Genomic DNA, 26,210 nt, shown 5'->3' with positions numbered 1-26,210 from the left:
ACAGCTGTCAATCGCTGCTTTATCCCTGATACCTAGAATAATGTCTAGCATACACCACACTCGATCTGGCATTAATGAATGAAATCTAAATATGGGTTGAATAAATTCAGCAAGGGTAATAAGGAGGAGTAGGAAATTCATGCAAGAGACATTATTAAGAAGTTGAGCGGGTTTGTGCTTTGGGATAAAGTTGAAAATAATTCTAATCCTGACTCTGTCCTTTATAAGCTGTGTAGCCTTGCGGAAGTGACTTAACCTCTCGGAGCCTCAGTTTCCAATTTTGCGAAATCTTGTCTTGAATCCCAAAGAACAACTCACAGGACTTCTCTAAGGACAAAGTAAGGCAGTAGTTGGAAAGTACCTGGCACTTAATGGTTTAGAATTCTTAAGTGGGCGCTAAAGGCTGATTTTCCCAGGGTAGATCTTGAGAAAGCTTTGCATGACCTCAGGATGTTTTCTCCTGGGGATTACCGGGGTCTTTTCTCCCTCTGATCCTCACTGGACCAAGGTGGGAGCACCTGGCTTCTGTCTCTCCTGAGCTGCTCTAAGCCCGGTCACTAATGGAGCTGAGATGTGGAGTGGGGTCAAAGGGAACTCAAGGGTTCCAAAGAGAGCCATGTGTGGACCATGTGACTCTACCGACCTTGAGCCATCAGGACAGTGTACTCACTGTCGCAGGAAGTGAAACTTACTGGGGGAGGCCTGCCAACAGAGGCTCTGGACCTTAGTTCTTTTCCTTTTTTTGTTTCCTCTGAAAAAAATTGTATGTTAAAAATAAGTCACTTTCAGTAGAAGAGGTTTTTAGAAAGCCAGATGTTCCTGTAGCGGTAGCAACTTTTGGTACTAGCAAAAATAAGCTGCCATCATCCATCTCCTGGTTTCCTGTGTGCCCTGGGTGACAGCTATTAGATTGCCTTCAGGCCTTTGGAAGGAAGAATCAGCAAACTTTTTCCATCAAAGGCTAGATAGTAAATATTTTAGTCTTTACAGACCATGTGGTCTCCATCACAGTTACTAACCTCTGCTGCTGTAGCTGGGAAGCAGCCATAGACGATATGTAGGCAAATGAATATGACTTTGTTTCAATAAAACTTTATTTACACGAACAGGAGGCAGGCTAGATTTCTAGTTCACAGGTCATACTTTGCTGTACTCTGTGTTAAAACTTCCTGATTTGGAGAAAGACATTGGTTTGCGTATTTATTGTTCTGCTTCCTTTCCTTAATGGGGCAGGAGGAGTGACACCCAGAGAGGATGGGGCATGAAGCAGCCCATGGGGGTCTTGTGGGGTTAGTGTTTCTTACACAGAACTATGCTACCACTGTGGTCAAGTCAATGTATTCTAGCAATCATGGCAAGCCAGAACAGAAGATACAAACTGGTTCCCTAAACAAGACAGAGACCATGGATGGGGACATGCCAGGAGCTTCCACATAGACAGCTATGGGATTGCAGGTGTTAAGTATATGTCATTGAGTATCTAAGTGTAGAAATTTATCAGTATGGATATACACAACTGTTTCACTTTTAAATTTATGTTTATAAAGTAGGGTGTGTGTGTGTGTATGACATTCTATGATGGGAGTAATAATTGCTAATGTTTGTTGAGAGCTTGCTATGTGCTAGCCACTATGCTGTCTTAAAGGTTATTTAATCCTCATGACAGCTTGCAGGAAGGTACTGTTGGGGTGATCAGACCCAACACCAGGTCATGAGGGCAATGAAGTCTGGTGGAGTCAAAGGAATGAGAAAAGACAGTTTGAGAGAGAAAGTGGGTCCAGGGGGCCAACGCAAATATGGAGGCTGTGAAGGCCCCAAGCTCTGGAAGCCCAGACTATTTACTGGTGATCACACAAAGAAACAGGTGGTGAGAATGTTGGGGTGGAAAGGGCAAGTGCATGATCTACAGCTGTGATGGTTTAGCATTTCCTTTGAAGCATAGGGAACATGTTCTGCTACTTGAGATTGTATCTTTTAACTGAAGAATTGATCCTGGGAGAGCAAGGAGGCAGCAAGTCTAGACACATTCCAGAGGCCACGAGGGGTTTCATGCTCTGAGCCCTGGATTCTATCCAAACCACAAAGGGTTTTATGCGCTGGGCTAAGATTATGGTGTGTGAAGGTAGCCTTCCATCTTTGGCACAGAGCTTGGTGTTCCAGAGGCCACGAGGGGTTTTAGACCCTGGACCCTGGACAAGTTCCAAGTCTCTTTTACATTATGTCAGACATGCAAACCCTGCCTCAGCTTCTCCCAACACTCAGCTTTTCTCCCAGCAATGTGCTATTATTATCCACATTTCATGGATGAAGAAACTGAGGAGGGCCCACCATGCAGATTTCATTTCCTGTCTTCTATGTGATATGGGCTCTGGGTGGCATTACCACTTTTGATGCCATGGGAATCAAGTATGATGGGGGACATGGTAAACTGAAGCAAGATTTTAGCCAATCAGAACTCAAGGACATGGCTGTGATGAAAGGAAGTGCTGGAAAGGGGTAGAGAGATGACAGGACTTGGGCCTTCATACCGGGGACAAGCCAGGCATCCATGTTTTGCTAGGAATCTCTACTGCTCACCATCAGGGACCACTCAAGAGACAGCACATGAAGACAGCTGATTATAACTTATCACTGAGGAAGGGGCCTCACACAACCTGACTGAATGGAAAGGACCTGGGTTTAGCCTCCCTGGCTCTGTGAATATGGCTTAGCTTGAGCCAAGCTGGGCTTTGAGATGGACCAATCTCAGAATTTTCTTGTATGACCTGCTAGCTCTGTGGCCCTCAGAATGTGACCTAACCCTCACTTGGATGGATTTACAGGGCAATTTGCCTGTTCCAATGCTTTGCAGAATATCTCTGGCCATTTCCTAGCTGTGATATTGGGGTGGTGTTATTTAACTCTCGATTTCATCTTGCATAAAGCGTGAATGGTGACAGTACCTAACTCATGGAGCTCTTTTGAGGATTAAATAAGGTAATCCATGGAAATGGATTAGCACAGTGCATTGCATATAGTTCCCTGTACATGGAAGCTGCTATCATTATTGTTCCATTTTAAAGATGAGGAAGTGGAGGCTCAGAAATTTCCTTCTGACTCATCCAAGGTCACAAAGAAAGTGCCATAACCAAGCCGTGCATCATCCTCTGATACCAAGTCTCGTACTTCTGACACTTCATCATATTCTACTTCATTCATTCATTCATGAGCAATTATAGGGTTTCCCTCAAGCTTTAAGAGTTAAAGTACTAGGCTCTTGGATGAGTTAAGTGAATAAAATGGACACACACTTCCTGCCCTGGTAGACTTTGGCTGCTAGTGGGAAGACAGAAAATAAGTAAATGAGTAAATAATTTTAGAATGGAACTAAAGGGTTTGAGAAACAGCCCCATCAAGCATAAACAAGGTGGTATGATAGAGAATGACTGGAGAAGGGAGGAGGCTGTTTTGCATTTGATTTTTGATGTGGAAGATGCCCAGAGCCAGCCACATCACATACCAGGGCAAGAGTGTTCCATAGGGGAACAGCAAGTGCAAAGACCCTGAGACCATGAAGAGCTTGGCTTGGGCTTCTGCAGGCTTCAGACACTGACACAGCTGCCAGGAACCAGTTTAAGCCCGTTCTTCTGTGTCAAGGAAACCTTTCCTCACCTTTTCCCGACTGATCTGAAGTTTCCCTGAGATGGGGGATGACCCATGGCCATCTGTTTCTTTCGCTGCTCCCTCAAAATAAAAATGAAAAAGATAGCACTGTTATGTGAGAAAAGATGAAAGATGCTATTCTTGCATCTGAGTGGGCAGAGCTCTGGCCTGGGGCCCCCTTCCTTTGTAGGCTTGCCCTTTTTATGCCTGTTTGTCCACCTGTAAAATTAGCAGCTGGGCCAGACCATCCCTTCTCTCTTTAAATTTGATAGAGCATTGGAATTCCTGCATCTGCTCCCATGCTGTTTTTGGGAAAGAAGACTCGCTGGGTTGGGCGGGACCACTTTTCAGGCTGGTTGGACTCTCCAGCTGGCCTTCAACTTGAAGCATCTTCACTGGTTTCAACTGAAGGTGACTGTTCTCAGCCTCTCCTGGGCAGGTTGAGGCTGACGCTGACCCAACAGAGGGGCTCCTTCTTTCATCTCCTTGGTTACAGTACATCTCAGTGTCTGCTCGCAAACTGGTACCTGGGAAGGCTGGGGCCTGTGAGAAGACAGAATCTCCTTGCCATATCCCATGATGTTCTTTTTTCATGATGTACAAATGCACCAGACAGAGGCCCATAGCAGACCGGGTGGAGAAGATGGTCTGAACAGAGGCTCTTATTTTCAGAGAACTCTTGGTACTTTTTGTGTCCCGGCAAATGTAGCTAGGTGCCATGAAGGGAGGACATAATTGTAGTCCCATAGGATGTCAGAAGTCAAAGGATTCTTAGAAGGTTGGGGACAGTGCCTATAATTCCAGTGCTTTGGAAGGCCCAGGAGGGAAGATCACTTAGGGCCAGCAGTTTGAGACCAGCCTGAGCACATAGGAAGAACCCATTTCTACAAAAAATTTAAAAATTAGCCAAGTATGGTGGTACGTGCCTGTAGTCCCAGCTACTTGGGAGGCTGGGGCAGGAGGATTGCTTGATTCCAGGAGTTCCAGGCTTCAAGTGAGCTATGATTATGACACTGTACTCCAGTCTGGGTGACAGAGCAAGACCCTGTCTCTTAACAACAACAAGGTTCTTGGAGAGGGTTCAACTTAACTGCTTCTGTCACACATGAAGAAATGCTAGCCCTAGAGTCACCCCTTACTCAAGTAAGGGTGACAGAAGCTGGGATTTCCCATGCAGACCAATAGCATACCACAATCAGCCCTGCTGATCCATATGGGACATGATGGACAGACTCAGATACAGTTTCTTTAAAACATTTCATTTGTTTGATGAGATTATGCCAGCTGACCACATGTATATCTGCCTTTTCCATTTCTAATTTATAGATTGTGATTAAATATTAATTTAACACATGCTTGGCACTGACTATGTGCCAGGTACTATTCCAAGTCTTTACAAATATTAAATTACTCAATTCTCATAACAGCCTTAAGAGTTAGGCACTATTATTATCCTAGTTTTACAGATGGAGAAATTGAAGCCCATAGAAGTTACATAAGTTGGCCAAGGTCATATAACTAAATTAAAAAAAATAGCAGAGTTTAGATGCTGGCTCTGGAGTTCATGGCTTTAACTGCTACGGTGTTCTATGTCTCCCTGGGCAAAGAATATCATCTACCACCCAAGGTGGGCATTTCTGGGGGCTGCTTAACCTCATTGAACTTGTTAGTTAATATGTGAGAAAACTGGAGACCCAAAAGGGCATGAAAGCATCAGATTAGGTTCTAGGGCACCACCGTTTCTGTTCCCCCCGGGCTTTTCCCGCTGTACTGTGCTGCCTTGGAAGTCGAAACATGTCTCTGATCTTGAAGACACCCAGCAGCAAGTTCATTATTCTCCCTTGAAGTTCCTTGGCTAACTTCCACCTTTGTTGTTTTCATTCCTGGATTTAATATAATGGGCCACATTAACCTGAGCTGCTGCACAAAGTCTCATAGAAAAAGAACCAAATGAACAGATCAGGCACTGTTTTCTTGGTCCTTGGGGAATGCTCAAGCCATCAGAGACGCATCGTCTTATTTATAATAAATTCACTGCTCAAAGAGCTTTAAACCATTTTTTTTTCATATTAGGAGTATTGTTTCTATCTGTTGAGTCCATGAGTGTTTGACATTGGATGACTTTATAAAACATTCTGCTAATTGGATTTGTTAAAGCAAATAAATCAAATACTAATTGGAACGTGCCCTGCCATTATTTTTGCTTACTGAATTAGATATAATGGTGTGAAGGCCTTCTTATCATATTTGTGCACTTATTTAAACACCCCCCCCGGCACACACTTCTGCAAATTCAATTAGATACTCAAAAAAGGAATTCAATTCATGCAAGGCTGGTTTACATTCATTCCAGGGGCAAGAATCGGCTACCCATGATAGACTGCTCACGATTAATAAGCCCCACTTAGATATTACCCTGCCTTCAAAGCATTTGTTGGCACGAGGGTGGAATCTCCATGATTTGGGGGTTGAGGTTTTATCTTTAGAATATGTGTCCACAGAGCAGGGTTGGCTTCGAGGGCACTGAGTCACACAGGCCCTGGCACTCAGAAGAGAAGAGCCCATGCTTGGTTTAATGCTCTGCTGCTGTCACCATCTTGATTTCTTTTCTTTTTTTCTTTTCTTTTCTTTTTTTTTTTTTGAGATGGAGTTTTGCTCTTGTTGCCTAGCCTGGAGTGCAATGGCGTGATCTCGGCTCACCACAACCTCTGCCTCCCAGGTTCAAGCGATTCTCCTGTGTCAGCCTCCCGAGTAGCTGGAATTACAGCATGCACCACCACGCCTGACTAATTTTGTATTTTTAGTAGAGACAGGGTTTCACCACGTTGGCCAGGCTGATCTCGAACTCTGACCTCAGGAGATCTGCCTGCCTCAGCCTCCAAAAGTGCTGGAATTACAGGCTTGAGCCACCATACCTGGTACCATCTTGATTTCTTAATTTTAAAGAAGAGACTCTGCATTTTAGTGTTGCATGGGGCACTCCAAATTTTGTAGCTGGATCTATCTTGGAGATCACCTTCATTGTCAGACCTTCTGGCCAAGAAAGAAGCCCATGATTGGAGCCTTGGCTCTGTCCCTGATCTGACACTGAATGCATCGTCCACTCCTGCCTCAGTTTCCTTATCTGTAAAGTGGGAATACTACTCCTTACCAATGAAGAACACAAGCTTGTAGTGTAGGTGAAGTGTTTAATGAAATCTAAAGAGTTATAGTTCTTTACTCAATCTCTTATCCATAGGGCTAGGAGACAATGGGAGACATATTCCTCCCTCTGGTTCCCAGAGATAAGAAGAAATATTCTGCAATTGAGTCTTTGGAGGAGAGGGTCAGTAGCACATGGCATACATTAAAATGGCAATACATGGGACTGTGTTAAAATTCAGTGACTGCTAAAATTGGGAATTTTTATGTCGTTAAAGAGAAGTCAGCCAACTATAGCCTACCAGCCAAATCTGGGTGTTCACTGGTTTTTATATAGCCTAGAAATAAAGAATGGTTTTTACATTTTTAAATGGTTAGGAATCATAAGAAGAATACTATTTTGGGACATGTGAAAGTCATATGAAATGCAATGTGCAGTGCTAATAAATAAAGTTTTATTAGAACACAGTCATGCCCATTCTTTTTGTATTGTTTCTGTGCAACAATAACATTGTTGAGTGCTAGTGACAGAAAACATGTGGCCCGCTGTGATGATTGAGATTCTAAGACAGCCCCCAAGATTCCTGGCCTCTGCGGCATACATCCTGTGTACTTCCCACTCCTTCCGTGGACTGTGCATGTAATGGATTTCACTGTCTTGATTAGCTTATCTTAGTGAATGACAAAGGTGAAGGAATTTTGCAGATGTCTCCCAATGTGACTATGTTTGGAGATAAGGCCTGTAAGAAGGTTAAATGAGGTTATATACATGAGGCCTTAATTCCACTGGGCTGGGAACATGCACCAGAATACATAGGCACCAAGGAAAGGCGGTGTGAGGACACAGTGAGAAGGCGGCCATCTGCAAGCCAGGAAGCAAGCCCTCACCTCACCCTGCCCGACTTTGGTCTGAGATTCCTGGCCTCCAGAATTGTGCAAAAATAAATGTCTATTGTTTAAGTCACACAGTTTGTGGCATTTTGTTATGGCAGCCCTAGCAGGCGAATACAAACCGCAAAGCTGAAGATATTTACTATCTAGCCCTTTATAGATAAAGTTTAACAACCCCCCAGTTAAAAAATAATAACTGCTTTGACCACATTATTCTTCTGTGCCCTGTAACCATTTATCCTTTGCTATGTCTTGAATCTGTCTGAACAGCTCACAGGTGTGAGCTCTTCACATACCAGCGATTACTATGTGAGGCCCATACCACCCTCTGTTTCCTGCATGTGCCTTCCTTCCTGACTTTAAGCTCCCTACTCCATTTCTTCTCCTCCCCATAACACTATGGCCTCCGTTATGAGGTGAAGGGGCAGAGCCTGCCCTCTGTGCCTGGTCCTCCAGAATTGCAGATTGGCATCCTGGGCCTGGGCAGTGATTGGGGGCAGAAGGCATGCAGACTGGCTGAATGCCATTTTGCAGTGATTGGGGAAGAACTATGCAGCCACTTATTTCCCTCAACGGGTTCCTTTCGAGGTCAAAGTTACCTTTTCAGTTCATCACCATGGCAACCTAGTATAATGAGTAGGTGCATAGACTGAGCAAGTCTGGATTCAAAGCCACACTTTGCCACCTGTTATTCGTGTGATCTTGGGATAGTTTTCTTTTCTTTTTTTTTTTTTTTTAACCTTTCTGTGCCTTAGTTTTTTGTCTACACAATTGGGACTAATGATCGTACCCATCTCATGGGGTTATGGGTTATTGTGATAATTAAATGAGTTATTATTGGTGAACACTGAGAACAGTGCTGGGCATGAACATGGTTATCTTGACTATCTCTCAGATCTAGTTGGGATTTGTGTCTGCTCAGTAGCTTTCTGTCCCCATCTCTTTGACCTTTCTTTGTGATTACTTGGCCCTTGCAAACCCTCATCAAGCTCTGCTCACAGTTTTCTCCTCAGCAGTCTCAGCTGTCATTCTGGTCCTGTCACGAATACTCTCATTTCTCCTTGAATGACTTCTCTACCTGTCCATGGTCTCACCTTACTCTTCTCCATTTCCTGGTGGCCTTATGGCACTTCCTTCGATCAACCTTGGACTTCCCTTCTTTCTCTGGATTCAGAATCTCCATTTGTGTTGGCCTTTCATGTGATCAGAACAAATGTTCTTAAAGGGTCCAGCCTGACTTCTGAGCTCTTGGCTCCTACTCCCCTTCAAGGCCTCCCCTGGGTTCACTGTGGCCCCCAGGAGAAGCCCGATGACAGTGGATGAGAGCTTTCTCTGTGGGCTCCAGCCTGGCTCCTCTACATGAGTGGAGGTCCTTTTTAATATATTCAGGCATTCACAGAACAATAAAGTACAAGCACATACTATGCGACAGACTCTGAGGAAAGAGACCCTTGTGGCATGTCCCTGTTGCTATGGAGCTTTAGTTGGAGGGACACAGTCCTGTGGTCTCAGTCCCTTCCCCCACCCCAGGGTCCCCAGTGCTGATGTCTCCCCCAAGAATCATGAGAATGTATGTGGAGTGAGCTACGAGGACTTTCAGCACTAGCTGTGGATCAGGGAGCGGGTGTTTCTGCATATCCTCATCCATGGCAGATCACCTTAATCTCTGGTCCTGTTCAACAAAATGATGAGCTCTACCGAAAGTAGTGCCTACCATGGAGGGCAAGTAAAGGCAGTTTTCCACCTTTTTTATGTTTAGCCCAGTTTTCTTTTTTCTTTTCTTTTCTTTCTTTTTTTTTTTTTTTTTTTAAACTTAGCTCCACTGCTGGATATTAAAAGAACATCTTTCTATTCTGGAAGCATCAGGGTGAGACCAGATTCTGTGAACACACAGAGTGTTCAAAAGAGTGCTGGGTTGGAGCAATGGAAAGTACCCAGGCTTTGGTACCATCCAGTCTAGGGCTCCCATCTTGGCTTCATTCCTTCATGTGGGTGAGTTTGAGACATCATCTATAAAATGGTACAATCAAAATGGTAGGGCTTGTGGTGAGGGTTTTATACTGTAGGTAAAGCCTCCATACATTCAACTGTCAATAAAAGGAGGTGTTACTATTAGTACTGCTGTATGTGATGTCACTGTTGTTTCCTTGCTGGGTAAGTTCCTTAGGAGCTCTGATGACAAGTTTCCATTTATACAAAGAAGAAAGCAATACTTCTCTCTTAGAGCAAGGATTGGCAAACTGTAGCCTCTGGGCAAATCTAGGCTGTCACCTCTTGTAAATAAAGTTTTACTGGAACACAGCCACACTCATTTATTTCAGTATTTTTGCATGGCAATGTTAAAACTGAGTAGTCGTGACAGAGGCTGTGTGACTACAAAGCTGAAAATATTTACTGTCTAGTCTTTTATGGAAAATGTTTGCTGACCCCTGTCTTAGAGAGCGGTGGTGTTGGAGTCACCTATATCTACATTAATATACATACAGATACACACATACACCTACATAGTTCAAATACAGTGCCTGGCACACAGTGGAAGCCCAACAAATCTTTTAGTTCCTCTACAAAACTTAATTATGCTCAAGAATACACAGGATCATATCTAAGAAATGCAGAGGAAGACACATTTATATTTTTATTGAATTCTATTCCTCTCTCATTTTCAAAAGAAGAGCTCATGTTTTTTAAAAAAATTCTGATTGACACTATAAACTTTATTTATGCTTTAATGTATCCTAAAGTATGTATCCTGCACTATTTTTACTTCCCTTACAGATGCTGATATGCTATACATTACCAAACCCAAATGGATTTTCAAAATCCAATTTCCTTGCTACAATTTTCCATTTCTCTGTTGACTTTTTATGTCTGATTCACATCAGAGCATCTGGGGCCATTGCCACATTTTGACCTCAGCCTGCCGGGAAATAGCTCCTCTGGGCAGGTGCTGGGTCCTTGGCCAGTGGCTGCACTTCCCTGTCCTCCCCCAATTATGTGGATCTTCACCAAACTTCAGCTGAGCCCAGCTCCTGGGGTGGGGGTAGGTTTTTTGGGGTTTCCTTCCTCCTAAAAATGATTGTGGTAAGATTGAGATCACTTAAATGATGTCACCTGCTTTTCAAACCAGAATGAGGTTAGCATCCAAATGAGGGTCTTTGGGGACTGTTTTCGTCCGTTTTCACACTGCTGATAAAGACACACCCAAGACTTTGTAATTTATAAAAACGCAGGTTTAATGGACTCACAGTTCCATGTGACTGGGGAGGCAGCACAATCATGGTGGAAGGTGAAAGGCACATCTTACATGGTGGCAGACAAGAATGAGAGCCAAGCAAAAGGGGAAACCCTTTATAAAATCATCAGATCTTGCGAGACTTATTCACCACCACGAGAACCCGCTCCTATGATTCAATTATCTCCCACCAGGCCCCTCCCACAACACGTGGGAATTATGGGAGCTACAATTCAAGATGAGATTTGAGTGGGGACACAGCCAAACCATATCAGGGACTCTCTGGAACCATAAATATCCCCTAAGTAGTCTGCCATAAACACCTGCAGCAATGTTTGGGGCCTTTGTGTATGTATCAGGTGTTATGGCCATTAGGAATTGCGCCAAGACAGATAGATGTTACTGGGTTTAAATGTTTTCTGTTCTTGGTCTAGGGGAAGCTTGGTTTTAATTTCTCCTCCTCTTGGTGGCTCTCAGTGGCATGGCACCCTAGCTGGTACTTGTGCTGACTGCATGGGTCTGTATCTCTGTGGTTCCTGAGAGTTCCGGTTCTTTCTGAATCTCTGGAATTCTTCACTGTTACAAGTGGAAGGTTCATTGCAATTATCTTGTTCAGCCCCTTGCCTTGCACAGCAGAAAATGAAGGCTCAAAAAAAGGGAAGGGATGTGAGCCCAAGAGTTTGTACCCAGATGGCAGTGTCAGCTGCTATTGGGTTATATAGACTTGAGTTCATAGCTACTGTATTTATCAATGTGGGAGACAGAAAACTAAGAAAGGTTGCCTAAAAATACATATTAGGTATATTTTCTCCACTGAATAGTTCTTAAAACTTACCTTTGAGTCAAGTCAGACCAATAGGGAGCGGGTATCCAGACTGCATTGCATTGGACCCCAATGAGTTTTGCTGAATTGTATGTTTACATGATGCTATCAATTTATATTGAGAATGATTATGAGAAACAGTCTCATGAAATTGGCCATTCACCCCCTTGTGCGGATGTTGTTTCATTATGGGATATGGGGTCTCTGTTATGAGTATTCCTGCAGAGAAGTTCTTGTCTGATCAAAGCACCTGAAATGGTTATCATTTCCCTGAGCAATTTGGCTTTTATTATATAAACACAGAGTTTCCAGTACCTCACCAGGTTTTGCTTTTTTTCTATTGGGTGTCAGAAGCTCCAAGTTAAATATGTAACCCCCTTTTAGTAGAGGAACACGTGGAAAATCGCAGCATAGATTTGTGGCTCCCTCCTTCTGTCCTGCTTTTCTTTCTTTTCCTGTCCTCAATTTGATTTTTGTCATCATGCAGTATTTCCTGCTTCTATGTTTAACCTGCTGCTTTGGTTGGACCAGTGACCAGTTAGGCAGCATTTCTTGAAATTCTCTGCTTTCCTGGGAGCCCAAGGGCTCCATGGAAAAATCACCAACTGTGTGTATTGCTGGGATTCAGACGTGTATGAGTGATAAAAGTGCGGAACCGGAGCCTGTTTCTAGAAACTCTTCTGTAGGAGGGACATTAAGGTCCCCATAAGTGACCTTAAGGTCCCCATTTTCTGTCCTGAATGCATATGTCATCCCGTAAGTGATGACAAATACTGGCAGAGTGGAATAGAATTGACAGTGGGGCCTGAATATTCTGAAGAAATAGTGGCTCAAGATAGAGTGCAAAGCTGCTTTTAAATTCACTCTAAGTGAGCTCTTCTGCAGAGGCAAAGAAAGGACTGTGGTTTGAAAATAAAAATTGGGTCACTGGGGTCCAAGGCCTGCTGCTGTGGAACCCTAGTTTCAAAGAACAGACTGTAAGAAGGGAAAAGCATTTGCTTACCTGCTGCAGATTGAAGTGACCAACAGAGCTCAGCAGAGAGGAGAAGCAAGGTGGTTCAGTGAGTGGCTGTGAAGAGAAGGTACATCCCTAGTTCTTAGAGGGCCAGGACCTGTCAGCAGTAAGCTCAGGATCAGCTGAGCAGTCTACCTACAGTTAAGCAGAGGCAAGGAGGTGAGGGGTGAGCAATGGATCCAACGGACTAGAGGCAATTATTAATGTGACCTTGCCTGGGATCTGTAACCTGCGATGCCTAGAGGTATAGCTATGAGCCCTCTTAAATCTTATCTAGAAGAAGGAAGATAATTTGGTTAACTAAACCATCAACTAAAATAATAACTCTTTTTTTTTAGCATCAACACATACATAAGAAAGCATATTTTCCATTGCATCTTCAGTGTATATTTGCATGCTTATCTTTCAGTCTATTCTGCAAACTTTGTGAGGGTAAGGATCTTATCTATCAATTCTGTGCCATGTCCTGAGCCCATTAAAAAAAAACTTTGTTGAATGTTTCTAGAATAAGTGAAGGAATAGATTTGAATGGAGATTCCCAACCACCCTGGAGGTTCTTTATCTGCCTGGTCCCTCTCATTACCTTATAAGTGAAAGACCTTGCCCTTGGTTTGGGGGAATAATTCTCTCTCTGGTCTGTTAGAATGGGCATGGGCTCTACAGCTATGTTACCATGGATTTAATATTGGCTCCAACACTTTCCTTCCATGTTGTCTGAGCAGGTCATTTATCCCCTCAGTGCATCAATTCCCTTAGATTTAAAGTTGAGATAAAATGTACCTCACATGATTTGTGAGGGTTACGTGAAAACTAATGAGATAGCCTATATAATCAGTGTCGAATATATTGCCTGACACAGAGCAAGTGCTTGGGAGAATATGCTTCTTCTTTCTTTCTTTAGATCACTGTGTTGAGGTATGACACACTTCATATATTAGTCAGATTGTACAAAGCTCTACGGTGCTAACAATTAAACCCTAAGATCTCAGTGGCATATGGCAAGCAAAGTTTATATTTTGCTCCTGAAAAGTTGAATGCTAATATTCCTGGTCAGGTGACTCTCTGGGTGGCTTTCCTCTACAGAGTGGAAATACTTACTGGGGTGCTGTCTTAATCCATTTTGGCTGCTACAACAAAATGCCTTAGACTGGGTTATTTAAACAATAGAAAGTTATTGCTCATAGTTCTGAGGGCTGGCAAGTTCAAGATCAAGGTGATAGCAGATTTGGTACCTAGTAAAGGTCCATTCCTCATAGATGTCACCTTCTATGAGTCCTCACATGGCAGAAGGGGTGAACAATCTGCCTAGGGCATCTTTTATACGGGCATGATGTCATTCCTGAGAACAGAGCCCTCACAATCCTTTGGAAGCATCTCCCAAAGGCTCCACCTCTTGATACTATTACATTGGGGATTAGGTTTCGACATATGAATTTCAGGGCAACACACACATTTGGACCATAGTAGTTGCTGAAATCCAGTTCTTCTGGGTGTCCATATCCAACAGGAAAGAAAAGTGGAGAAAGTTTTTCTATGACAGGTTTTCTTCCATGGTGTTTGGACTGTGTTATATCTCAAATTCGCCAACAGGATGTCCACCACCACTGCTTATCCAGAGGAAATATCAGGTCTGGGGTGCAGAGAAATAATTTGGTTCTTTTCAGCTGATGGAGACAATAGTGTGATGTTAATGAGCCTACAGACATGGGCCAGGCTAGTGTGGGATGAATTGAATAAAGCCATGTTTGGTTATTTTCTTAGTCCATTTCGGCTGCTTTAACAAAATACCGTGACTGAGTGGCTTATAAACAGCAGAAATTGATTTCTCACAGTCCTGGGCACTAGGAAGTATAAGATCGAGACATTGGCAGATTCAGCATCTGGTGAGGGTCCAGCTCCTGCTTCTTTGATGGCACCTTCTCCTTGTGTCCTCACATGGTGGAAGGGGTGAGATAACTCTCTGCGGTCTCTTTATAAGGGCATTAGTCCCAGTCCCAGTCCCAATCACATGGACTCTGCCTTCATGTCCTCATCACCTCCCAAAGGCCATGTGTCCTCATACTGTCACTTTGGGGGTTGAACTGAATTTTGTGGGCTTTCAGACATTTAATCTGTAACACACATTGGTTCTCTGTGGGGTGGGAAACCTATGAGTGTTTAAAGGAGGAAAATGGTGATGTGATGCACCCTCTGAACATTAAGGAGTCAAGAAAGGAGCATTAGAAAAGATGGATTGGAGTGTGAAACAGGTCTGGGAGACCAGCCAGGAGCTGCTGTAGAACTCAGTCCCAGTGCTACCTCCCTGCATTTGTGTCCCCTGCAGGCTCAACTCAGAATGCCATTCATCCTGCCCTCTGCCCTTGGACATGCCCCTATCCTTCAAAGCCCTATTCACTTCTCCTCCACTTCTTCTGCTTTCTCCTTCAGAATATAATGGGATCCTATTTCTCTGGACAAACCAGCGTTTCCTAGTTGGAGCCTCCACTGTACACCCCACATCTCTCTCAATGTCACCTTGATGGGACTTACAGACCAGAGCATATGCTCAGTGAATCCTTGTCAACAGCAAATGAATATAACTTATTGTCAAATGGTGGATGGCTTGACCTTTAAAGTTAAAGGGAGAAGCTTCAAACATGATCAACATTGACTTTATTATCTTCCAGGTGCATGATTGTCTAATTTCTTACCAATTCAATTCTCACTCCATGAAAAATGATTTTTCAGACTGCTTTTTACAGAGAAACAGGTGGGCATTGAGAAAGTATTCTGTGGCAGTTACTTTTCACATGTTATTCCATTTAATCCTCATGTATTTCTGTAAGGTTGGACATTTCCCTCTGTATCACAGGTGAGGAAACGGAGACGCTCAGGTACGAAGCATCTGGCCTGAACTCACGCAACCTTGTGAAGGTGATGGCTGTCTAGTTTTGCCAGACTCGGAAGTGAGTGCTCCTTCTGCTGCCTCACAGCCTCTCTCCGTGCTGCACAAAGCAATTACGGAGGCATGCCCCGGCATTCATTTTTCCTACTTAGAATAACACGCTGCTGTTTACTTTCTCAGGAAGGAAGATTAAAGTCAATGTAACTAGCCTTATTAACTTTTCTAAATACGGGGGCCTGCAGATGCCAGTGCCTTTCCTGAGAGCACCAAAGCAAATATAAAAATCCAATTTGCTCGTCCATATATACATATATATATGTATATATAAAGAAAATCTCCAGAGTTTAAAATTCAAAGCTGTAAATGAAGAGCCGACGAGACAGAGGTAATGAACCAAGCCTCAGACACAGGAATGTATTTACCCCTATCTCTTTTGTCTGCAGGTGGCTGTTCCTTTGATGAGCACTACAGCAACTGTGGTTATAGTGTGGCTCTAGGGACCAATGGGTTCACCTGGGAGCAGATTAACACATGGGAGAAACCAATGCTGGACCAGGCGGTGCCCACAGGTATGAGATCCATCATGTTTGGGGCTGTAATGGGGATGGCTAGATTTTACCATGAATCATGGAGAGAATAACTCACTTACACATTGAGTGCTCTGAGATGGCAATTGATAGCTCTGTAGGTAGTGAGTTCCCCACACTCAGAGGTGTTCAAGCCAAGACTGAATGAATTCTTCAGGATTTGGTACTAGTCACATGTCACCTGGATTCAGCATTTCTTTTAGCTTTGAGATTCTAAGCTTTAGCTACAAGTAGGGTATCACTGGGTTTTGCTTAGGAGCCTGATGATAGTGGCATGTCAGGGAAAGAAAGAGCTTCTGAAGAATTTGAGGTCACTCCTTTTCTTCCAGGCCACATAGACATAGGTTGCATATAGGAAATTTCAACAGTCAAACTATTATAAGGTTGTATTTATTATTATTATTATATATTATATTGTTATCTGTTATTATGTGTTATATTATTTACATATATTTTATATATTTAGGGAGACTTCTACAGTCAGATGATTATAAGTTTATATTATATATCACACATTATATTATGTACATTATGTAGTATATATTATTTATATTTAGAGATACTTCCACAGATTTTTATAAGGCTATATTATTGTATAACATATTATATATTACTATATTATTATTATATATTATAAGGTTAACATCCTGACATTCTAAATATCAACATTTTATCCTTAACCGGTGGGCCTGAAGACCTAGTGTGAATTCTTGATGGATACCTGCATGGGGCAGGCCTATGAGGTACACCTGATGTGTTTCAGGGGCAGTACCTGAAGGTGGTCTACTCAGAGAGAACACTTAGACTCCAAATGTGGGGTATGCCTGGGTAAGGTGCACCTTGAAGAGGCTTACCTGGTGATAGAAGCCAGGAAGAGTTGCGACTCTGAGAAAATGAAGCTCACTTCTCTGAATAATCACATATCCCGGCTACAGTTGTAAAGACAACTGCTTGTTGGAGAAGGGAGGCCATTTTCTACAGTTTCTCCCTGACCAAAGGCTCCCTCGCTTTAACCCACACCTGTCTTGGTTTCCACCAGTCCCCCAGGTGCTCCTTCTCAGTCTCCCCTGCCAGTGCACTCTGGCCATGGAGTATTAAGAGTTCTTTCAGGCTTACTTGGTGTTCTTTCCATGGCTGGCCTCAACCACTCCCATGGCCTCAGATACCACCTCTGTGCTGGTGATTCTGACATTTATGCCTCCAGCCTAGATGTCTCCTAGGAATTTTACACCTACACAGCCCACTGCCAGCTGCCATATCATCTTGGCTACCTCTGGCGAATGGGGTTTTCCAGGATGCCACTCAACTGGGAGCAAAGAAGATGCTTAGAGATGCCCAGGTGAGGGTGAGGGTGTGGCCTCATTCACTTTGAGTCTGGCTGCAAAGCAGGAGGCACTGGATGGTTATGGATAGCTCCTATTAAGGGCATTAATTGTATAGATTTCTCCCAAGTGTTGTTACAAGCCTTAGGTATAATAAGGTTGGGCTGTGGTACAAAATTGAGCATTTTAGATCTGGTGGGACCTTATTTTGAATGAGCAAAGTCATCAACAGGTGTGTGTGTGTGCATGCCTATTAGTAAGACAGTGTGGAACAACCTCTTTTGCCCAATCATGCTGACTTTATCAAAAGTACTGCCTGGTTTAGATGATAGAATCACCCATCCCATGAGGGATCCCAAGAATCCAAGACACCTCTGCTTAAACATGTAACATCTGCTCTGCTCTTCATGGCCCTCTTTGATAGTGGCCAAATAAACCTGGATGTTATAGTGTGTATACGTGTGTGTATACATGTGTGTATGCGTGTGTGTGTATGGGGGTGTATAGGTGTGGTGTGTGTGCATGCCTGTGTACTGGTGTAGGTATGTGTGTGTATGTGTATGGGGGTGTATTGGTGTATGTGTGTATGCATGTCTATGGGGGTGTGTGTGTGTGTATGGGGGTGTATATTGTCTGCATATGGGAGTGTAAGGGTGTATGTGTATGGATGTGCGTTTATGGAGGGTGTGTGTGTGAGTGTATGGGCGTATATCGGTGTGTGTGTGTATGGGGGTGTATGGGTGTGTTGTGTGTGCATGCCTGTGTATTGGGGGGGGTGTGTGTATTGGTATATGTGTGTATGCATGTCTATGAGTGTGTATGTGGGGTGTGTGTGTGTGCATATGGGGTTGTAAAGGGTGTGTGTGTGGGTATGTGTGCATGTGTATGGGTGTGTGTTTATGGGAGTGTATGGGTGTGTATGGGAGTGTATGGAGGTGTGGGTATGGGAATGTATGGGTGTGTGTGTATGGGAGTGTATGGGTGTGTGTGTATGGGGGTGTATGTGTGTGTATGGAGGGTGTGTATGCATGTGTATGGGAGCATATGGGTGTGTGTGTGTATATATGTGTATGGGGGTCTGTGTGTATGGAGGTATACGTGTGTGTGTGGGGATGTATGGGAAGTGTGTATGTGTGTGTGTGCATATGTGTGTGTATGGGGGTGTGTGTGTGTTCATATATGCTCTTTCTCCTCATCTTTAGTCCACTTAAAGCCCTGTAACATGTTGTAGGCTCTCCAAGCTCAACATCTCCAAAACCGAACTCTTGATTTACCCATTTCCCCTTCCCTGTCTACTCACTTTCCACTGTTCCTTGACTCCAGAAAGCTCACTTCACCCTACTGGTACTGATTCAGAAACCCGGGGGCCATGTTTCTCTTTGTTCTCTCTCTTACCTGCGTTTCCAGCCAATCACTTCACTCTGCCATTTTACTGCCTAAGTATATCTTGGGTCTGCCCAAGCCTCTCCATCTGTGCCACCACTGCCCTGGTGAACACAGCCATTGTCTGTTTCCTGGGTCAGTGGAAAACTTTCTAACAGGCTCCTTGACTTAACTCTTTTGACTTTAATCCATTCTCCAAACAGATGTCCGAGAGATTATTCTAGAATATAAGCATATTCAGGTTACTTCTTTTCTTTCTTGTCTCTATGCAGCTTCTGTTTTAGGCCTTTCTGAGGCTTCTCATTGCTCCAGGAAAGACGAAAGCCCTGTTGTGGACTCCAAGGCTCTGAGGGCTGATCCTCCTTAAACCTCCAAATCATCATGATGCTCCACATCCCACTGTGCTCACTTTACACTGGCTTCTGCCAATTGCCAGAATGTTCTGACTCTCTCCTGCCTCGGGAACTCCCATAAGATCGGCATCCTCCGTGGAGCCTTTCCCCCACGCACTGTCTTGTGCGTCCTCCTCATGGCTCAGTCTGGGTCAGCTCTCTTTGTAATGGTTCCTAGTGCACCTTGCACTCTTCCTTAGTACCACGCATCACAGCAGGGGTTGTTCATCCAATGCATGTTTTACTCCCAGATGAGAAGTTCCATGTGAATGGGGACCATGAGAATCTTGTTCACAACTTTATCTTCAGTGTCTGATGCAGGACATCAGACATCCTATGTACTAAATTAGCAGTTTGTTGGATGGATGTGTGGATGGGCCAATAGTCTTTATTAGGTGTTTTTATTAACAAAGGAATGAATGAAAAAAACATTATTAAACGCCTTTAGGTGCTCTACTAACTGATCACATATTTTCCTCTTTGTTACTATCCTTCCCATTTTACAGATCAGAAAAGCAAGTTCTAAGAAGCTGAGTAAAAGTATGTATTTTTGCTCAGGCTACTCTCTGTCCCCAAAGACTTGGCTTTTGCTTCTAATCTTAATTTTCTCAGCCCCTCATTACAGCAGAGTGTCATTTCATAAATATTGGATCATGCTAATACAATCTTCTGAGCTTTTCTAAATAGAGGCATTTGATAATGATCACTGAAATTATTCTGTCATGATGCGCCTGTGGATTTCTGCGGCTCTGTGTGCCGCTCAGGCAGAGAGGCATGAAAGCGAATTTGGATTAGGTGAAACTGTTTGTTCTTCTCACGGGCAAAGGCTGAAATCTTGCTTTTCTTTCTGTAAAGCCAGCAGTTCTCCTCGTCTTGGAAATCAAGTTTGAGTCTGTTTATTCAGATGTTCCACAGCTTTTTGCCCATCCCCTTTGTGTGACGAGCTCTGTGCTATACTTGGTCCCGGTAAATCAGTCCATGTCATTTTGGGACTGAATCCTGCTGATGACCTCCCCTGGCACATAGGATGAAACCTGAAATCCTTGCCATGGCCTATTAGATCCTGCATGATCCAGTGTCTTCTGTAGGCCCCTTTTCTTCTCCTCTTTCATACCTGGTGTGTGTTAGTTCCTCAGGTGTGTCAGGTTTTTTCTTGGCGTAGGTCCTTTGCACATATTGTTCCTTGTTCCTTCTCATCAGAATTTGTTTTCTCAGTTCTTCACTTTGCTGATTTCTCTTTTGTTCTTTTGTTCTCTCATTCTCTCATCCTCTCATTCTCTCTTTTTTTTTTTTTTTTTTTTGAGACAGAGTGTCGCTCTCTTGCCCAGGCTGGAGTGCTATGGCATTATCTCAGCTCACTGCAGCCTCCATCTCCCCGATTCGAGTGTTTCTCATGCCTCAGACTCCCAAGTAGCTGAGACTACAGGCGCATGCCACCATGCCTGGCTAATTTTTGTATTTTTAGTGGAGATGGAGTTTTGCCATGTTGGCCAGGCTGGTCTCGAGCTCCTGACCTCAGGTGATCCTTCCGCCTCAGCCTCCCACAGTGCTGGGATTACAGGCATGAGCCACCTCATCTGGCGCTTTGCTGATTTCTTTATGTCTCAGCGCGCAGGACTCCTCAAGGCAACCTTCCCTTATCCGTCTGTCTAAAGACGGACTTCCTCCTTATTCTCACTCATAATGTCCTGTTCTTTGCTTTCAAAATCCTTATCATGGACATGTTCTCAGGTCAGTATATTCCAGTCTTACACAACAGCTGAGTGATCCCAGGGTCTCAATTCTTCTGCCTCAGTTTCCACATCTTTATCTTGGGGACCCATCTGAGAGTTAAATGGAGGATGTCTGCATGAGTGTGAACTGTCTGCCTGGAGTGGGGGTTAGTCAGTGTTGGTTTTCCTAAGTGTTTTCTGGTTCTTGCAATCTCTGGGGCTGGAAGTCTAAGTCCACCTGAGACCTTGCCCCCACTTTGAGCTCACTGATGCTGCTTTACAAAGGCGAGCTGCTCAGCAGGTGTCTGCTGTGGGTCCTGACAGGCCAGAGAGGCTTTTCAAGTCCAGGATGCATTGCTGCATCGAGGGCTTAGACCTTTCCTCCAGCCCAGCTCTGTGAATTGAATGTTACGTACAACCACTGTTATTTGCCATTGAAAGTAATGGCGAAAACTGCAGCTACTTTAGCATCAACCTAAAACATGCTTTTCCTCATCTCTCTCCGTGGGAGAAGCTCTTGCACTAGCATTCCAAGCTTCAGACCTGGTTTCGCCACCTTATATTGACTGAGGCTGTCACAGAGGAGCAGGGGTTACTACACTCACTCACAAACCCTCTCTCTAGCTGTCTATCCTGCCTATGAAACTAAGTGCAGCTGCCACCAGTTCCTAGCTCTGCCTTCCCCATCTTTGGCATGGGTTTCCACAAGTCAGCCCTGAGGTACAGCCCTGAATTACAGCCCAGGGCCCAGCAGGAGGGTATCCTGGGGGCTGCGGATACCCTCAGCTGAGTGCTGGAGGTATCCTTTGGAAAGGGCTGAAGCTGGAAGTAGTGGGGCTTGGGTGGCTTGCTTCTATATCCTTTGAATATTTATAGGACATTCTTTTAAGCATGAGGTGTGGATTAGGGTTGAATATCAGGCTGCAAAATCAGGTACATAAGAAATGCTCACTTATTTCTCTTTACATAAACCTGAATCTGACCCTCAGTCCCCAGGGAGGTGAGACTACATTTTAGGCACTGTTGGAGCCCCCTCTTCCCTAGGGTTCTATGAGTTTCCTGGGGTGTAAGCAGACTGTTGTGATTTTCTCTGGGAAGCCTGCTGCTGCATTCCCTTTAGGTCTAGTGATTCTGCTGCTGCTTTCTCAGGCTAGGAGACACTGACACAGCCCAGCCAGCCCAGGTATACCACCCACCAACCCCCCTGGGCCTGCCCCTCCTAAGGTACTGCCATGGAGCAGTGTGGCACCAGCAGATCCATACCTCCTACCTTCATAAAATGGGAGAACTTCTCTCCTCACCGTCTTAGCCTTCTAAAGCACGCCCTTCTTGGCCCAGTCCTTCCAGACCCCAGCAGTCTCTGTTAAGTAAGTTTAGAGTTAGGAAAAAGCAAAGAAGAAAGGAAGGAAGCCTTGATTTCAAGCAGCTTCTTCTATTTTTCCTACACACATTTCTAGAGCAGAAAAACACAAAAAGCTTAATGTGTTTCCTGATTGGAAGGGGCAGGAGTTGGGAGAACACACACACAGGTGACACACATGCACACACACACACACACACTCACATATACATTTCAACCAACTAGCGTGTCATGGAAGCAGCACCGTCTCCAGGGTGGTCCTGGCCTGTTCCTTCACGCCATGGGGCCTTTGCCTGTGGGTTCCTGCCTTGCTCTAACTGCTGATCTTTCTAAAGGGAGGATTGAGGTCTGTTTTGGTTGAATGGTGTCTCCTAAAAAGGTAAGTTGAAGTCCTAATCCCTGATATTTGTAAATGTGACACTTATTTGAAAGTAAGTCTTTATAGAAATGATCAAATTAAGATGAGGTCTTGCCGGTCATGTTGGGTTCTAACCCAGTATGACTGGTAGAGGCAAAGACACACACACACATATGGAAGGAGGCCATGTGGAGGTGGCAGTGGAGATCGGGGCAATGCGGCCATAAGGCAAGGAATGCTGAGGCTTGTCAACAGACACCATATGACTTTCATTGGTCGTATGAATGTCTGTTCATATGACAGAACCTGTCAGGCAAGGCAAGGACGGGTTCTTCCCTAGAGCCTTTGGAGACAACGTGGCCCTGCCAACATCCTGATGTTGGACTTCTGGTTTCCGGAACTGTGAGACAATAGGTTTCTGTTGTCTTAAGCTACCCAGTTCATGGTAATTTTTAATAGCAGTTCTTGGAAACTAAAACCAGGTCAGTTACACATAAGTACCCTGACCCCATCACCTACCCAGGTCACCTTTTCCGCACGAGCACTGTAAGTATTGGAAACTTTGCTTTCTTCTGTTTTTTTTCTTTTGTTTTTTTGAGACGGAGTCTTGCTTGGTCGCCCAGGCTGGAATGCAGTGGCAGGATCTTGGCTCACTGCAAGCTCCACCTCCCAGGTTCATGCCATTCTTCTGCCTCAGCTTTCCGAGTAGCTGGGACTACAGGCATCTGCCCCCATGCCTGGCTAATTTTTTGTATTTTTAGTAGAGACAGGGTTTCACCGTGTTAGCCAGGATGGTCTCAATCTCCTGACATCATGATCCACCCACCTCGGCCTCCCAAAGTGTTGGGATTACAGGCGTGAGCCACCGCGCCCAGCCAGCTTTGCTTTCTTCTAAGGGACCTGGCATTTACTACTTGTCCACTCTAACCAAGAAATGGGATAGGCATCATCCTGTACAACATTTCATCTAATGTCCCACCATCCCATGAGTTCAGAGATATCGTTGCTTATTTTTGAGAAAACAGAGTCCCAGAGAAGTGAAGCAACTGGTCCAAGGCCATGTGAGTTTTATGTGGCCGAGGAGTCAGGCTTAATGTCCAGGCTAGAGAAATAAATATTGCAGACGTGGTACTGTCATCAACTAAGCATATTTTAAAATTTTTTCTCCTTGCAGTCATGATTTATGATGGCAGAAATAATATGTATTCATTGTAGAGAAAATGCACAATAGAGATAACTATAAAGAATGAAATGAAAGTCATATGTTCACACAAACTCGTGGAAATATTTATTTTGCTATATAATGCTATTTTCTGTAGCATTTTCCCATGTCATTAAATATTCCATAAAAGCATGTTTTCTAAAGGTTTCATAGTTTCCCATTGCAATGACTGTTCCACAATTTATTTCGTCACCCCATACTGTTGCATATTTAAGTCCCTTCCAGTTACTCCTGAATCATGTTGCAGTGAGTATTCTTGTACATACATCTCTGCTCATCTCTAATAGAAGTAATCAAATTTGTTTTCATATGCATATATTTCTGTATTCCCTTATGTACCCAAAACAGAATGATTGTGTATTATCTTTGACATCTGGAGAAAGAATATCATCCACATGGCAAACATGTAGTCCTGGACATTTGCCCATGACTTGATGGTTGGGAAAATGCTTTGCAAATTCTGAAACACTGAACACAAGCCAGGCACTGGTGATGGTTCCCTGATTGCACCTTATTCTAGCTCTTAGCTTAGGTACCCCCTGGGCTTTAGCAAGAATCGTGTTGGAAATATTATCAAATAGAATGGTCCAAGCGCTGGTCAATCAAGGTGGACGCTAGTTAAAAAGCTGTGTGGGCTCCCTCGTGTTTATTGGATGAACTGCAAGCCTGTTCATGGGTCATAAACAGAGCTAGCTTCGGTTCTTATAGGCAGGGACAACATTGTATTTATATTTGTAACCACAGTGCTGGGGCTTAGTAGGTAGCGGCAAATGTTTGTTAGACGAATTATTCTTATTAATAATTGAACTTTGTCATGATGCAACCCCAGCGTGTATCTCGATCCTCAGTGCCCCCTCCTGCCCTTTTCTCTTTCCTTTCCCCTTCTGTGTAATCACACGAGAGCAGCCTTTGTGTTATTGTTTTGGGAGTCCAGTCTCCAACCCTGTTTCCTGATTTGGGGTATCTCTCATTGTGTTGAGTCTCGGTGGATTGTGTAGCTCGCTGAGAGGTGAAGGTGCAAGCTGCTCATCATTTCCTGGCAGCCTAGGTGTGGCTGGATAGGTAACCTGGATAGGTAACCCAGGCCTTTTCATCTAGGAAGGATGGGCCAACAGCCAGAGGCTGGAGAATTGGGGTGTGCAGTAGTAGGGGTGGTGTCTGGCCATGGTGTTTGTGCTATGAGGTTGCTGAACTTCCTGCTTGTTGGTCTACCAGAACTGCCTTTTTGTTCTGCTTATGTTTCAGGCCTGATCCTTCAGCTTTCTGTTCATTATGAGCTTCTCAATATTCTTCCAGAAACTTCATATTTTTAAAAGATAGTCATAGTTAATATCTTTTGTTTCAACCACAAACCCTGCAGGTCACGCTGTTGTGCCTTTGTACGTGCTGATCCCCAAGGCTAGAGCACAGCTCCCCTTCCCCTTCCTCCTAAATCGAAACCCAGCACAAATGTCACCTCCTCCAGGAGGCCCTCCCTGACTCCCCTCACAACATTTACCTCGCTACTATGCTTCTGCAGCTGAGTTTATCGTATGTTGTCTCTGATTCCCCACTAGGCCTGTGAGCGGCTCCAGGGCATGGACTGCCTCTCACTGCTGAATTCCTTATGTCCTACACGGGGCCTGGAATAAGGAAGGTGGTTATTTAACAATAACTGAATTATTGTTAAAGTTATTAGTGTTGGGAAAGTTGGGAGAAAGTGGTTTCAGGGGAACCCTCGAGGGGCTGCCACTTTCTTTGGCATTTTCATGGCACCTGGGGCATCTGTAGCTTTCCTATCTTGAGCCCGACTCTGAGCTTGATGAGGCTTTGGTCAGGATGGGCCACTTGGTCCCAAGCCTGATAGGTCTGGGTTCTTCTGCTCTGAAATTGGTCCCGGGATCCTTGGGGCAAATAAAGAGACACTGGAGATGACCCCTTCCTTTGCTGTGGGGCCTAGCACACTCTCACGAATGTGTGCCACTGCTTGTGACAGCTGTTAAGAGACTCCTCTTGGGAAGATATGATCTGTTCTCAGGTTGACCTACTCTTCCTTTAATGTGAGGCTTACAATAAAATGATATGGAAGTATAGGGCTTTAAGTGTCCTTCATCACACCTGATATTATTATTGATTGATTTAAAGTTGTAAGTTCTTATGTTCCCATTTAGCCATTGTTGAGTCAGTACATTTTTCTTTCCTCTTTAATGACAAAATTTTTTTTTATTTTTTCTTAAAAAATGCTGAGTTTGAACATATAAGTTATG

At 44.0% G+C, this 26,210-nt stretch overlaps 1 protein-coding gene across 15 annotated transcripts in view; it reads left to right on the top strand.

The window, feature by feature from the left end:
* PTPRT (protein tyrosine phosphatase receptor type T) overlaps positions 1-26,210 on the top strand; it is a 1,114,889-nt gene that overhangs the window by 285,490 nt on the left and 803,189 nt on the right. For all 15 annotated transcript variants that reach the window (XM_074003238.1, XM_005569031.5, XM_005569028.5 and 12 more), the window contains exon 2: positions 16,072-16,197. In XM_074003238.1, coding sequence (XP_073859339.1) covers positions 16,072-16,197 — 126 coding nt within the window. The remainder of the gene's footprint in view (positions 1-16,071; positions 16,198-26,210) is intronic.

Source organism: Macaca fascicularis, chromosome 10, assembly GCF_037993035.2.
Source record: "Macaca fascicularis isolate 582-1 chromosome 10, T2T-MFA8v1.1".
In the NCBI taxonomy this organism is placed as follows: domain Eukaryota; kingdom Metazoa; phylum Chordata; class Mammalia; order Primates; family Cercopithecidae; genus Macaca; species Macaca fascicularis.
Note: the sequence above shows the minus strand (reverse complement) of the source record. Positions and strands in the feature narration are given on the sequence as shown.